Raw genomic sequence first — 16,115 nt, forward strand, 5'->3', positions numbered from 1 at the left:
GGTCGTCTGTAAACAGCTTAAAAAGACATAAATGTGAATAAAAAAGTCGTATTCACCGTTCCATACACAGCGTTTTTTTTTTTTTTGCAAGGTTTACAAGTACGAAAGTGGAGCATCAACTAAATACACCCATCAGACACGCAGCTCATGCGAGCGCAAACATGGAAAGGTGGAGCAAGGCACAGCTCTTGAAGACCTCTGAAACCCAGTGCTATCCGCAAGCAACACTGTGCATCACAGCGGCACGCGTTGCGCCACAACGAAGCTACTGTATAGGTCGTGGTTTGCGTGCAGCGCTGCCGCTGCGACCACTGGCGTGAAACAGGCCTTAGAACCTAGGTGTAGCCAGTCGGTGGATAACAACCGAGACACTTGGCTGTGCAACCCTTGCACAACTGTGACACAATAACGGTTCAGTGTGCTGTCAGTGTGAATAAAAAATACGAAATTTCATTGACAAATTTAATGACAGTGATGAATTATCTACAATATTTTTGTGGCTGTTAGAAATACGTGTGAATGATGCAAATATGTAGAACTTGGATAAAAAATGTATGTGCTTCTGTTCTGTTAAACGAGTGTGCTTACATGCATGAACACTAACATTCTAACATGTTTATTAAGCACCTTTATCTCGCACAAGAGGCCGGCAAACTACAACTGAAGTTGGTTAGTTGTAACATTGGTGATGCAGTGGCCAAGACAGATGTATGCCTGACTCTTCTGAGAGCTCTATGCTCTGATGTCCAGCAGGGCTTCTTCAATGAGTTCCTTCTGTTGAAGCAGGTCATCATAGCGCTTCTGCAGTGCCTTTTCTCTCTCCACTTGACGGTTTACATCTTCAGTCAAAGCCTACAACAAATGCATATTCTTTTCACTCTGACATGCGTGCATCAAGGCAAAACGACATTGGGAGTGCAACATAATGCAAGCTTAATTGAAACCTGGGGCAATGTTTGAGGCCATAATAAAGCACGCAGACAGCACACCTGAATGTATGACAACGTGCTGTAAAACAAGACGTTCAGGGTGCCTTAACAAGTTGACATTTCCAAATTCCCTGAGTTTTCCAGGTTTTCCCTGAGTGCCTTTGCCAAATTCCCTGAGTGACACAGAAATTTGTTTTATGTCAATACGGGCTGACACCATATCACCTGATGCTGTCACTCTCCAGTAAGCATGTTAAAACATAAGAAATGACTTAATCCAGTTTGGATAGTAAGGAGTAGTGTTTATTATTCAAAAAGAAAACAGAAGCAAGGGGCTAGTAAAATGCACAGCCAATAAAATATCTTCGAAATAATTGCTAAAACACACTGCAAATCGAGTTGAGCATACTCAAATACGAATAAAAAGTATATGTGTACAAAAGCAAATATTTTCGAATGTGAGCTATTTCTATCAACTGATAGCAAGCTCATTGATATGAGGCCCAAACTTTGTCACAAGTGAGATTCTCTTTCAACAGCTGGTAAGTCAACCTCAATTGTCCTAACATATTCTCAGCCCCTGCACATCGCCTCAGTGTTGTGTTTCACTGCTTTAAAGAGTTTATTTTGGTTTGGATGAGGGACACCTGCATCTCAGCATCAGCCAACACTGTGTTTTGGGCTCAAGCTCAATGCATAGGTCCTTTCTGTTCTTGTCCTTCCGCCGCGCGTTCGCCCCATGGATCATTTGAAGCATCGTCTTGGTCAGTTTTACAGCCAACGTCCGATTTTTCGGACTCCCTAGGGGCCGTGAAAACATCTGAAAAATCGGACAGTTCTAAAAAATTAATGCATGTTTTTTACTGCCCCTAAGGGCTCAAATCGCCAAAGGTACATCCAAAAAAGCTCTCAAGGCCTGCCAGTAGACTTATTAGGCATATTGGTGACTGTGACATGAGATGGCGTGTATAATTAAGGAATACATACTGTGTCCTGTGACAATTGCCACTTCCCAAGCTTATGATTCACCGCGTAACATTGCTCTAAAGAGGCAAGGCAGACTTTTGGGAACCGACATTATGCAACGCGCCGTGCTTTCCGAGATTCGAAGCCAATCACGAGGACCACAAAGGCAGAGTCAGTGCCACTGCCGACAGTGGTGAAATCTTTCAATTAAAGACACAGCACTGAACGGTATGAATCTTAATAGCGAATGTTGAAGCAGCTAGGCCTAGCTTTGCCGTGGTGTTGGCTGCAGCTGCAAGCGGATCTGTGTGCGAGAGCGCCGGTTCGAGGCGGCGAGGCAATAAAAATGGCGGCGGTGGTGTCTGATTAATGCCGTTTCGAACCTGCGGTCACAGCGAAAAATCAGGAAAATTGGGCGGCGAAGGGTTCTTGCATCCGAAATTTTAGACGTTCTTATATATTGACTTTCTGGGGTACCATGGTGGTGCCGCAAAGCAGTTTGAATTATTGGGCGTCCGGAAAGTCAGTCGTTGACTGTATTCTGGCAGCTACTCCAGCCGACACCCCGTTAAAGACAATTCGTTACGATTCCTCTTTGTTAACTGAGCCAGCACTACCGCAACCTTCGTTCCCTTTCAGTAAAATTACAGATAACTTTTCCTGATAGAAGCACAATTTCCTGAGTATTTCCAGACTATTCAGAATCACTGAGAATTACTGGTTTTCCTAGTTGGTAGTCACCCTGACATTTGCTGCTGACTTAATAGTGAAGACCTAAAGTGAAAAAAGCTTGCACGGGCTACCAGAGCAAGCCAGAGCGTCTTTGTTTTTCTCGGACTGCTCTGTCCACCACACACTTCCGCCGGGCATTCGTGTTATTCGGGTTGGACGGTTCTGGATACCCGTGGGCTGCCAGAACATGCCAGGACGATTTTGGTCTGGCTGCTACCTGGAAGTTTTCTGGCTTGCAGACAACTAAAAGAGGTGGTAAGCGCTTTCCGCCATCTTTGCGGGAACTTGATGGATTGCAACGGTGCGCTTGAGGACTTGCCTCGCTCAGCTGAGTGGCTACGGTCATCTTTGGATTTCCTTACTTCTAGCGTTATCTCAGTAAGTTCTAACACAACGTTCCGCATTGCGAGGTGGTGCGATACAAGCGGCGGTGAACCATTTGAAGCTTTTGTGTGTGCGTGTTTCCCATGAAGGCGCCTTCCTGGTGGTAAACAGCGTGCCCGCACTCTCATGCGTGCATGTTATCTGCATCGTGTTCCACACAAGTTGTAGACGCTCATTCACACACACTGCAGTGCATTTTCCATTCATCTTTCTCTGGTGGTGTTCTTTTTCACATATCTCGCGTATGTATGCAGCGATATCCCCTTTTTCTGGAGTTAGAGAAGGTGTTGCAGCTAGCCCGTGTTCACTCCATCTCTCCGTCGTATGATTGGGTGGCAGCTCGAGACCGAAATGTGTTTGAACTGCAGGCCGTTGATGTTAAGAATGCACTGGTTGAGTACTAGGCACACGTACATTAGCTTATTGCTCTCATGATGACGACCAACACTGTTTTTCGTGTGAAACTTTCCACTGGTCACAGGCGGCGTGCATTTTCATGTGCCATCTGCGTCCTCACTTTGTAAGGGTCATAACAGAAGCACCATTAGCCGAAACAAACTTTCTGAAATCGAAGCCCAAGCATGTTGGCACGAAATTTTATGCGCATAAGATGTACCCGATATCCTGCTTTTTCATGTCTTGTCAAGTGACGACAAAGCGCCAACTTATCAATGTCACTGATGGGCAACGTGATTGCTGTGAGCAGGCATCCTCAAGCAATTGTTTTCAGGGATACAATCACATCCGATTTCGCGTCTTGGCATCGGACGCGTTGGACGCCGTTGTTGCACTGTGCAAAGTGCGGTTGGCTCAGTGCGCGTCCTGTGCAGAGTTGCGCAAAATATCGCGAAAGTGACCATGTCCCTGAATGCAACTATATATTTTCAAGCTGGCACCGCATAAATGGGCCGACTACGCCGAGTGCGCGCCGGCCTCACCGGGTGCTGCCATGCTGGTAGCATGTTTACAATTATCCCGCGGCCAGCAGCCCCGGCGTTTGATTTTGCAAACTTTGGGCAGTTTCGGATTGTCTTGGGATCCTAGCCTACGTGACTTCCTATCAGGAATGGAACTAGCTGGCTGCCAGAACTCCGAAAATCGAAGAGGCCCATTATCAAAATGGGCAGCTCTGCAAAACTCTCTTTTGTCTTTTCCTGCTCTGCAGAGTTGTGTAATCTTTCACTACCTTTGTGCTTGCCAGGGGAAAGTGACAAGGTTTATTCTTAGAATTGCTGGATGCCTGCTAGTAAGAATGCAGATAAAGAACAGGCAAGATGGTTGTGCATGTACCATCATGGGTCTGCAGGCTCTTAAATAATTCTATTTTTAATGATGCGAAGAGGAAGGAAGTTTTTAAATTGGCCCCGCAGCTTCTATTGCAAGCATCCCTTGCTGCCTTGTGATGAAAGCATCTCCTTACCTCAACCCTTTTTGGAATGGCCAATGATTCATGCTCCTGAAGAGCTCGGAAAGTCTTCAATTCCAAGTGGGTCTGCTCAATCTGCTCAGCAAGTTCCTGGATCTGCTTTATCAAAGCCTGTCCTCGTGACTGAAATATTAAGATGTAGAAGTATGGGTGTCTCACTGAACAAATATCAAATTCAGAAACAATCACTTACTACAGGTAAAGTTCCAAATACATGAGGACATTATATGCAGCATGAAAATATCTACTGCAGAACAGTATGAGTGTCCCAGCAAACATTACAATGCTTACCTGTGCTTTCAGGACACTACGCAACCAGATGCAATAGATGTTTAATCTTGAGGAAATTCACAATACTAATAAAACATTTAATGTGCTTTTTGTGCTTGAAAATGCACAGCATAAACAGGATGCAGCTTCGTACACTTGTCAATGCAATGCCAAAGATGCACACTGTGAACAGAGACAGTATTCACCACTAGCCACCAGCCTTCACCCATTGGCTTCCGCGGCCGGCAGATCGCTGGCTGTGACGTGAAAGGCGGATTGCTGGCCGCGACATGAAAGGCTAAAGTCGCTATGGCCGGCCGCTCAGTAAATGGTTGCTTGTGACTTTATTCAGTAGATGGCAGCACAAAACAAGGTGTTTTTGTTTTGCTTCATATGTTTTTCACTAGATGGACCTAGTTATCCACTGTTTGAGGTTGATTTTTGTTTTTTAGAAGGCAAAAAGCTTGCGTTCCAGTGTCATGCAAAACATGGCACCGTGGAAAAAACATTCTTTGACACGAGAGGAAATTCCTGAACTTGTGTTCAACAGTGAGGCCGAGAGCGACATCAGCGATGATGAGGATGTTCAGCTAGACGATGTGGAGAGCCAAGGTGATGACAGTGCCAGTGATGATGAAGAGCATCTGTGTTCAGATGAAGATCCCATGGACTCCTCTCCGCCGTCTCCGAAGGTGTAAAAACTTAAAGAGTGGGAACGGGAAGAAGACAACAGTGCTGAAAACGTGGTCAAGCACCCGTTTGCCGTTGAGATTTGAGATGACTGCCGTTGAGATTTTGGTGGAAATGACAAGACTACGATTTATAGTGATAGAATCGAACATGCCATTCGCGCATTAAGTTGGGGTTATAACTTTAAGCTGGCACAGAAACTGCAAGAAATTGCAAAAAACTGTATGGCACGACGCCTCATAGTGAGGCTCTGCTACTAGGGCTGAAGATTATTACCATGCAACCCCGAAATACTGTGTGTGTGTATTGTTGAAAATCACATTCTTTATATATTATAGGTGTTTGCTTTTTATACGATGCAAATTACAACGTATGGGAAGTTCACACTTACAAGCAGTGTTGCCTACAGAGCGAGTAAGACAGCAGAACTGTGGTGTCCCTTATTGCATGGTGGCACACATTATTCTGTTTCACACTCTAGTTCGCATGGACGTAAGTTCTCACTGCACATTTAAGCTAAACCTTGAGAGGACCGAGGTGAACCCTGTCACCATTGTGCGTGCGTTGACCTATTCTGCCACCCCAAAGCCGCTTTCTTTTCACCTGTGACAGTTTTCGGAGGTGGACTTTTTCCACGGACAGGGTGTCTACCAAGTTGACATTTCCAAATTCCCTGAGTTTTCCAGGTTTTCCCTGAGTGCTTTTGCAAAATTCCCTGAGTGATGCAGAACTATGTTTTATGTCAAGTCGCGCTGAAACCATATCGCCCTGTGCTGTCACTCTCTAGTAAGCATATGAAAAAAATTTTAAAGAAAACCGACTTAATCCAATTTGAATACTAAGGAGTAGTGTTTATGTTATTCAAAAAAAGAATATAAGGGAGGGATTATGAAAATGCACAGCAAATAAAATGTCTTCAAAAAAATTTTCAAATGGAGTTGGACATTCTCTAGTACAAATAAAAAGGAGATGCATACAGAAGCAAATATTTTCGAATATGAGCTATTTCTATCAACTGATAGCATGCTCAGAGTCATGCAACTGTCCTGACATACTCTCAGCTCGCGCAAGACGCCTCAGTGTTGTGTTTCACTGCTTTAAAGATTTTATTTTGGTTTGGATGAGGGACACCTGCATCTCAGCATCAGCCAACAATTTGTTTCTTGAGCGCAGGATCCTTCAAAGAAGCGGTCGCATACTTAATTCCCTGTTCATTCCTCAGTGCGTCGATCTTTTCTGTTCTCGTCCTCCTTTCGCCGCGCGTTCGCCCCACGGACCACTTGAAGAATACTTTTGGTCAATTTACAGTCAACGTCCAATTTTTCGGACCCCCTAGGGGCCGCGAAAACTTCCGAAAAATCAGGCAGTTCGAAAAAATAAATTCATGTCTTTTACTGCCCTTGAGGGATAAAATCGACACATGCACGCCTGAAAAAGCTCTGAATGCCTGTCAGTGCACTTATTAGGCATATCGGTGCTCCTACTGTGACAGGTGAGGGCGGGTGCACACGTGTAAAATTAAGGAATACATACAGTGTCCCGCGACAATTGCCCCTTCCTACGCTTGTTACGCTTCACCACGTTACACGACTGTAATGAGGCGAAGCAGACTTTCGGGAAAGAGCATTCATTATGCATAGCGCCGTGCTTTCCGAGCTTCGAAGACAAAATTATTGCTGTCAGCGGAGAAATGAAGAAACACGGCACCGAACGACACGAAGCTTAACAGCGAACGTCGAAGCAGCTAGGCCTAGCGTTGCCGCAGTGGTGGCTACGGCTGCCAGCGGATCTGCGTGCGAGAGCACCGGTTCAAGGCGGCGAGGTAATCAAAATAGCAGCGGTGGTGGTTTTTATTAATGCCGTCTCAGACCTGCGATCACGCAAAACGTTTAGAAAATCGGACGGCGAAGTGTTCTTGCGTCTGAAATTTCAGACGTTATGATACATTGACTCTTTGGGGTACGTGGTGGTGCCGCGAAGCCGTCCGAGTTATCGTGAATCTGGAAAATCGGTCGTTGACTGTACACTGGCAACTCCTCCAGCCGATGACGATTCGTTACGAGTCCTGTCTGTTTCTCGAGCCAGCATTACCGCGACTTTTGACCCTCTAAAAAAATTACAGCTAATTTTCCCTGATAGAAGCACAAATTCCCTGAGTTTTCCCTGAGTTTTTCCAGACTACTCAAAATCCCTGAGAATTCCCGGTTTTCCCGGTTTTCCCGGTTGGTAGACACCCTGCACGGACCAGTTTTCAGTGGCGGCACGTTGTGCTGCCAGCCGTACCAGCCATAGCAGCATAACCGGTGCAACTGGCAGAGCAAGTGTAAGGCCTACCTTTTCGAGGCAGCATCAGCTGCGTACAAGTTTTTCCTCTCATCCACTGGCCCCTTTGTTTGGTCCTCGCTCGGACTTGAGCTCGTCTACGGTGACTTGCATTTATGACAAACATATACACTGTTTTTTTCATGGGAGCCACCATATTGCTATGCAGTGGCACCATCTATGGGGAGTGGGCATGCTGGCTTAAGCGAGCGCTCAGTCTTGCATGGCAGGTATACGCTCAGTAGTAGTTTCTGGAATTTGTTTTAACGCGCGTGCGGTCCATTTAGTATGACGTGCGTTTTCTACGTGGTAAACGGTTCTGTAAGACATGCTGAATTGGTGTAATTCGCCATGGCCAGAGTTTCTGCTGGCGTTGAGGCGGATGAAGCACGCAGTGCAATGCGTGTGCGCATATTTTGGTCTACAATCAGCGTCTGAGATCAATTGTGTATTTCTGAATGTTCCATTCACGAATGCCACCTTATAGCAGTACTCTTCTTTGGTTCTAAGCTGGGGTTTAGGAGCCATGAACGATAGTAACAGCCTGGGTGCCGTTCTGCTATGATAGGAGCTGTGCTGTTATACTTTGACAAGCATTTAAACTGTTAGCTGTAGATTACATTGCGTTACTACTTTGTTTGGTGGATTAGGTTTCCACACATGAATAAAATAGTTTTGGTTAATAATAACAGCATACCTTACAGTGTGAATTAAAATTGTCCAGCAAAGCGACCGCTTACGAACTGCGCGAGTGTTCTAAGCAGTGATAGGGGCTGGATTACAGATATCTTTGTTCTATATAGCGCATGGTCCAAGCATATGGAATCAATGTTTATAGATCTATAAACATTGTGCGGTGTGACTATGCGACATTGTATTGTGGCATTAGCCTGTTTTTTCTTTCTTTTTCGTAAAAGATGATAACGATATTTTTTTTCTCGGTTGTGTTCATTTCGTTCTCTACGATGCACTCACATGTATTACGGAAATTATGCGCACATTATGTGTGAAGGTACAGTTCACTACAAGTGAATTATGGTTTTACAGCCAAGCTGTTAGCCTCTCAGTGGTAGGCATTTTATGTCTGTCATCCATGAGCAAAAACTATCATCATCAGCGATGGCTCATAACCCCCTCACCAAGCAAAAATGCAATGGCTCATCTCCCTCATCATGCAGAGGCTACAAGCACCCAGCGAAGTGAAGTGAACACTGCATACATTCATTAAAATCATGCATACAACGTACAGAACAGCTTACATTTCAATAACGAACAAGCTCAAAACAAACCCCTATTATCATCATCAGTGGTTCATACTCCCGTAATCAATGGCTCATACCTCCGTAAGCAAGCAAAAAATGCAATGGCTCATACTGCCATAAGGCAGAGGTTACAAGTGCTCAGCAAAGTGAAGCGAAACATTGTACACATTCGTTGAAATCACCCACGCAATGCACAGAACAGCATTCACTTCAAAAAGAACAACCACAAATTAAGCACTGCATACCCCCCTCAGCAGTTGCAGTGGTGGTTTTGCAACAGCTTCGCTGGACATCCACTTTCACAGGGCTGGGATGGCAAGTAAATTTTTTTCATGCTGACAGTCGCTTTTATTTCCTTAATTTATTCATTATTTTTACCAAATTGTACATTATGTATGTACTGGAGTGCAACATTACGCCTGGAAGTCAACCAGTGCACGTGTGCAACACTCCCACTGCTTATCGCAATGCTCCTCATATACTCGGTTGCGTTTCTGAATAAAGTGCTTTTTGTTACCTGCTACTCGTCTGGCTTACATGGTGTCAGAAGTGGGCATGGCAGTTAGTTCCTGCCCATGCAGCAAGTTTTGCCATAGGGTCACAGCTTAACAGCAGCAATACAGCAGTATTAATTCCCATGAAGGAGAGAAGGGTTCATCCGGAATGACAAACCCGAGCCATGACGATGACTTCGACTCTGTTACCACTGCCCAAGCCGCTCGACGTTACTGGCGACATTTTCCGCAACTGGAACATCTGGAAAAGTGAGTTCGAACTTTTTTCAACAGCGACAAGGCTGAGTCAAAGGCCCCAGGATGTTCAGACCGCTACATTTTTAATGACTATCGGTGAAGATGCAAGGCGTGTTTACCAAACCTTCAAGTTTGAAAATGAGGAGCAGAAGAATGATCCGAAAGTTCTAATGCAGAAGTTTGAAGAGCATTACAGACCAGTTACAAATCTCACCTACAACGAGTTGGGGTTTGGTTCCAGGAACCAGCGCGAAGGCAAGTCATTTAACGAATGGCTCACAGAACTGAAGACTCTAGCTGCGCAGTGTTAATTTGGCGAGATTGAAGTGAGACTTCAATGCAGTAGAATAATCCTTGGAATACGAGACAAAGAACTGCAGCAGAGACTTATTACTGAAAATCCCAACTACGCAAAAGCGGTTGAGATTTGCCGTGCTAAACAACAGAGCAAAGAACACGTTGCTGAAATCCGAGACAACCAGGGCGGCAGCACTTCTTTTGAATAGGAAAGGAACATTGACGCTGTAAAAGCAAAGACTGCCACCTTCCTGAAATGCGGCTTACAACATCAAAAAGTGGCAAGATGTCCAGCAATAGGGAGGTATTGCAAGAACTGTAATGGCTGAAACCATTTTGCTAGTGTATGCCGCACACGAAGCTCGAAAACAGCCAGAAAGACGGCACGTACAACAGGTGGAAGTGACTGGCGACGAAGAGAAGGGTCAGGTGCGCACGCGCGAACTTGAGTAATACCCCTATATTTGGCGCCCCACGTTGTGTGCCAAATATAGGGGTATTACTCAAGTTCGCGCGTGCTCACCTGGCCCTTCTCTGGATCGCACAGTGCTGCGGAGCGGCAGTCGCTTGCTAGCACTTTCGCAGCAGCCCTAACAGTCAGAGCTGTGACCCCTAACCCGCGGTTCGCAGTGAGTGGCGACCACGGCGGGTTCCGGCCAGGGAGGACAGGGTGAGTCTCGACCTAAGGTGTTTATTCACCTTAGAATACAAGTATACCAACTGGACAACAACAGCAAACCACACATACAAATACAAAACAAAACCACAGTGGCGGAGCGTTCCGCATGTCTGGCGCAAAATAAACCGCACAATGTGGAAACCACAAAAGAGGCTGATAAGAGTTCAGCTCACCCAGAGTGGATCCGTGTTCGGGCCCTGGGGCGGTCAGTTGCTCACAAAGGCCGAGCGCAGCAGGGGGACGGCGTGCGGCGGTCTCAGCGGTTGAATTGAGATGTAGCCAGTCGCAAGCACCTCAGCCGAAAGACAAAAATGCATTGGGGGAATAGCGCTTCTCCCCGAGCGGCGGAGAGGGAGTCTCCCCAGTTCCAAGAAAGGGAAAGGAGGGAACGGGATGCCTTGGCTGCAGTGTCGCGGCCAGGCGCGAAGAGCAGTGGGGGCGGCGAAGGTGCCCTCTCCCCGCTACCCTCCGCGAGCGAGCACGTGACTATCGCGTGATAACCGCGTGGCTGCTCCGGAGATATCGGGATGCGCGTGCGATCCCACATCTGGAGGTAGATCCTTGTGACTGAGAGAAGACTGCCTTCACTTGTCACAGGGGTCTTTTCCAGTTTACCCTTGCCCTTCGGACTTGTCAGTGCGCCTGCGACTTACCAGCGCCTGATGGACCTTGTCTTGGGTGACGCAAGGTGGCACTATGCTCTTGCTTACCTGGACAGTGTTGTGGTATACTTGCGTACCTTTGATGGGCACTTACGCCATCTCAGGGACGTGTTGGAGCATCTGAGGTCTGCGGGGATAACGCTAAACCCGACCAAGACCCAGATTGCAGCAACCCGAGTAACGCTACTGGGGTTTAAACTTGATAACGGACGCCTTTTCTCGTGTAATGACAAGGTTCAGGCATTGTTGAACTACCAGTCACCGGCAGACATAGACGGACTGAGACGCTTTTTGGGGCTGGCGAACTTCTACCGACAGTTCATCCCAAATTGCGCTGCACTGCAAGCCCCCTTGACTATGCTGTTGAGGAAAGGTGAGCAGTGGAGGTGGGGTCCTGAGCAATAGGAGGCACTGCGCAACTTCGTAAATGCGCTCGTGGAAACCACCGAGTTAAAGCTACCAGACTTGAACAAAGAATTTGTCATACATACGGACGCCAGCGACCTTGGCGTAGGAGCGGTTTTGTTCCAACAGCACGAAGGTAGTTTGTGCCCGGTAGCTTTTGCCGGCCGCTCTTTGACTCCCGCAGAGAAAATTACTCCATGACAGAAAAGGAATGTCTGGCAATCATTTTCGCTCTTAAAATGTTCAACTACTATATTGATGGAGTCCCATTCATAATTGAGACTGATCATATGGCAATAACTTGGCTTAGGCGCTTAGGAGAGCCTAGCGGCCAGCTCGCGCGATGGGCACTTCTGCAACGATACAACTTTACCGTTCACTAGAGGAGAGGAAAGAACAACGTTGTGGTGGACGCACTTTCGCGCGCCCGTTGACTGTGAGAAGAGTAACATTACTACTCAACTCAGCCCGCCCGAAACTTGAGAGACTTGAGAGCGGACTAAACACTGTGACGATTGAAGCGACTCCTCAGTGACTCCTCAGTGACTCAGCCTAAGAGCAGAGTAACTGTTACAATGCTCGACGGCACTGGTCCCAAGAAAGGCCGGACGAACCCCCTTCTCAAGACGAAAGCGTGAACCACTTGGACTGTGTCAGTTCAGTGGGGAGCGTGTTCCGTCAGAAAGGAGCTGTTAGAGGCACAGCGGGAGGATCCGTTTTGTAAGAAAGTGTTTGAAGGGCTCCGGGAGCCCGGCGGCGCATCCGCGGTGCACGTGGACGCAGCTGGTATTGCTGTGGGTGCACGGCGCTCCAAAACAGCTGGTATTGCTGTGAGCGCGTTGGATTCCTATCTGCTAGACTATGACGGCGTCCTGCCGAGATACATTCCCCCAGAGAAGGATACACATGAGTCCTTCAAAGCGGTGATTCCCTGCACGCCTGAGAGGAGCACGTTTATGCTACTTTCACGATACGTGCCTCGCCGGGCATGCGAGTGGCCCTAGGACTTATCTGAAGTTGTGCCGCTTTGCTACCTGGCCTGGAATGAAGTGGGATGTGATGCGCTATGCCCACTCTTGCAATGTGTGCCAACGCGTGAAGCCGTGTGGTGGACGACCACCCGGGCTCATGCAGCCGATCAATAGCCGAACACCGTGGCAAATTGTGGCATGTAACGTCACGGGACCTTACTCCAGGACACCGAGCGGGAACCGATTCCTTCTCGTAGTCACAGACCATTTCAGCAAGTGGGTGGAACTGTTCCCCCTATGGAAGCTGACATTACGCGTAATCATGGGAAACCTGATCGAGGTGTTTACACGATTTGGCTATTCTGACCAGTTGATAACGGACAATGCGTCCTACTTCACTGCCAAACTCTTCATGGACTCTTGTGCAGCTCTCGGCATTAAGCACAGGAGAACAACCACGTACCATGGCCAGGAGAATCCCACTGAGCGTGTGAACCGCAACATCAAGCACATGCTCGTTGCATTTGCGGGGACGCACAATGAGTGGGACGCTTGTCTTCCTGAAATTGGATTTGCGATCAGGTCGACAGTGAATCGATCGACTGGGTATACACCCGCCACCCTCAACCTTGGGAGGGAGCTGTTGAATCCGGTAGAACTTACTCTACAGGAACGAAGCAGCATGGAACTGGTTGTTTCGTCGGCACGCGCCGATTATGCGACTGGGCTGCGCGCAAAGGTAACGGAGGCTTTACGAAAAGCGCGATGGAACCTGAGCACTGCACGTGCCGAGCAGAAAGCGCAGTACGACCGCTCCCATCGGGAAGTTCACCACAAAGTGGGCTACCTGGTGTTGAGGCGGAATCACGTCCTGAGCGACGCCAGTAAGAAATTCTCAGCTTCTCTGGCGCTGAAATGGGCAGGACCGTACCGGGTGCGAGAGACTGTCTCTTTGCTCCTGTACAGGCTGGCGGACTTGAAGTTAAGACTGATCAGCCGACCGGTGCATGTCTGTGACCTCAAACCCTACTATGACATAGGCAACGAGTGGCCCCAGGATACTCTCCCGCGCCTGCAGGCAGCGGCATCGGGTGGCACAGCTCGACGTTCGAGCCCAGTGCGGCGTTACAACTTTAGATCTCGGCAGAACTAACTCTGCCGGCAGATCCGGATCATGAGAAAGAAATAATCAGAAGAATAAGAATGGGCTGGCGTGTGTTTGGCAGGCATTCTCAGATCATGAACAACAGGCTGCCATTATCCCTCAAGAGGAAAGTGTATAATAGCTGCGTCTTACCAGTACTCACCTACGGGGCAGAAACCTGGAGGCTTACGAAAAGGGTTCTACTCAAATTGAGGACGACGCAACGAGCTATGGAAAGGAGAATGATAGGTGTAACGTTAAGGGATAAGAAAAGAGCAGATTGGGTGAGGGAACAAACGCGAGTTAATGACATCTTAGTTGAAATCAAGAAAAAGAAATGGGCATGGGCAGGACATGTAATGAGGAGGGAGGATAACCGATGGTCATTAAGGGTTACGGACTGGATCCCAAGGGAAGGGAAGCGTAGCAGGGGGCGGCAGAAAGTTAGTGTGGGCGGATGAGATTAAGAAGTTTGCAGGGACGGCATGGCCACAATTAGTACATGACCGGGGTTGTTGGAGAAGTATGGGAGAGGCTTTTTCCCTGCAGTGGGTGTAACCAGGCTGCTGCTGATGATGATGAACTCTGTCCGGTTCGCGGAGGCTATTTTATTGTGCGCGATATCGGATGGAACGCTCCTCCAATGTCTAGCATGCAGCCTTCCAGAGCGAGCACGCGCTTTCTCTTTGGAAGAAGCGAGAGGGGCTAACCAAATTGTCGCAGCAGCAGACCACCGTTCGGAGCCGTGCAACAACAATCAAGCAAAAAGAAAGACCGTCGCCACTGCCGGTGCGAACAAGCAGACCGTAAGCAGTCAGCAACGCAGTTCACGCAACAGGCGGCGAGAAAAGAGGACCCTCCGGCAGCCAACGAGGTGAGAAGTGCAGTGAGCGACTTCATGTCCCATGGTCGCAGCGGCACAGAATTTGCCGAACCGCGCCGCACAACTCCGCGACCGAGTTGCGAGCCCTGCAACCAAGCCCCCAGCCTCAAGGCCAAGGGAAAGATTTCGCCCGCAAGGACAGAGGGGACCCCTGCTGCGCAGCGAGGTGCAAGCCATCGTCAGGGGTGGGTTGGCTGCGCCTTTGCCAATCTTGCGTGCCGAAACCCACAAGGCTGTGCAACGACACAAAGAGCTGGGTCGGGACGAACAGAAAGAAACGCGTTCGACCTTATCAGAGGGCAATGACCTCCACGAACATCAGAGGACAACTGTCCTGCGCCATCTCAAGGCTGGTTTGAGGATCGCGTCAGCGCAATCGAAGCAGCCAAGAGATATCCAGGGGCCCTTTTGCCACCACGGACCCGGCACATGCGACTAGACAGGTGATGCCGCCGAGACGCGAGATGACCCAGACCCAGCAGCCTTCTTGCCTCCTCCTACATCCTGTTACTGTCAAGCTGCTCCGAGGCATCATTGAATGTTCCGGCCTGGCTCGCGACTACCTACATGGCGACAACGGCGGTCTGCAGCTAGAGCTACTCCCTCACCAACATGGACTCAAACCGTGTTGCTGTCGGAGTAGCATGTCCCTCTCAGGAAAGCCTCAGGTGACGGCGGCCTCTTAGCGGCTAAAGGGTTATCTTAAGGAGAGGGGGATGTGGGATCGCACGCGCATCCCGATATCTCCGGAGCTGTCACACGGTTATGACGCGATAGTCACGTGCTCACTAGCGGAGGGCAGCGGGGAGAGGGCACCTTCGCTGATCCCGCTGCTCTTCGTGCCTGGCCACGACACTGCAGCCAAGGCACCCCGTTCCCTCCTTTCCCTTTCTTGGAACCGGCGAGACTACCTCTCCGCCACTCGGGGAGAAGCGCTATTCCCCCGATGCACCGTTGTCTTTCGGCTGACGAGCTTGCGACTGGCCGCATCTCAATTCAGCCGCTGAGACCGCCGCACGCCGTCCCCCTGCTGCGCCTGGCCTTTGTGAGCGACTGACCGCCCCAGGGCCCGAGCGCGGATCCACTCTGGGTGAGTTGAACTCTTATCAGCCTCTTTTGTGGTTCCCACATTGTGCAGTTTATTTCGCCCCAGACGTGCGGAACGCTCCGCCGCTGTGGTTTTGTGTTGTATTTGTATGTGTGTTTGCTGTTGTTGTCCAGTTGGTATATTTGTACTCTAAGGTGAATAAACACCTTAGGTCGAGACTCACCCTGTCCCCACTGGCCTGAACCCACCGTGGTCGCAACTCACTGCGAACTGCGGGTTAGGGGTCACAGCTC

The 16,115-nt window shown here is 48.6% G+C and overlaps 1 protein-coding gene across 1 annotated transcript in view; it reads right to left on the minus strand.

The window, feature by feature from the left end:
* Window positions 1–600: 600 nt before the first annotated feature.
* Window positions 601–16,115, minus strand: part of Cdc5 (cell division cycle protein 21) — a 198,326-nt gene continuing 182,811 nt past the window's right edge. The window contains exons 13-14 of the mRNA XM_070539319.1: window positions 4,432–4,560; window positions 601–852 (exon numbers count right to left, since the gene is read on the minus strand). Coding sequence (XP_070395420.1) covers window positions 733–852; window positions 4,432–4,560 — 249 coding nt within the window. The 3' untranslated portion in view covers window positions 601–732. The remainder of the gene's footprint in view (window positions 853–4,431; window positions 4,561–16,115) is intronic.

The sequence above is a fragment of the Dermacentor albipictus genome, chromosome 5 (assembly GCF_038994185.2).
Source record: "Dermacentor albipictus isolate Rhodes 1998 colony chromosome 5, USDA_Dalb.pri_finalv2, whole genome shotgun sequence".
Lineage (NCBI taxonomy): Eukaryota > Metazoa > Arthropoda > Arachnida > Ixodida > Ixodidae > Dermacentor > Dermacentor albipictus.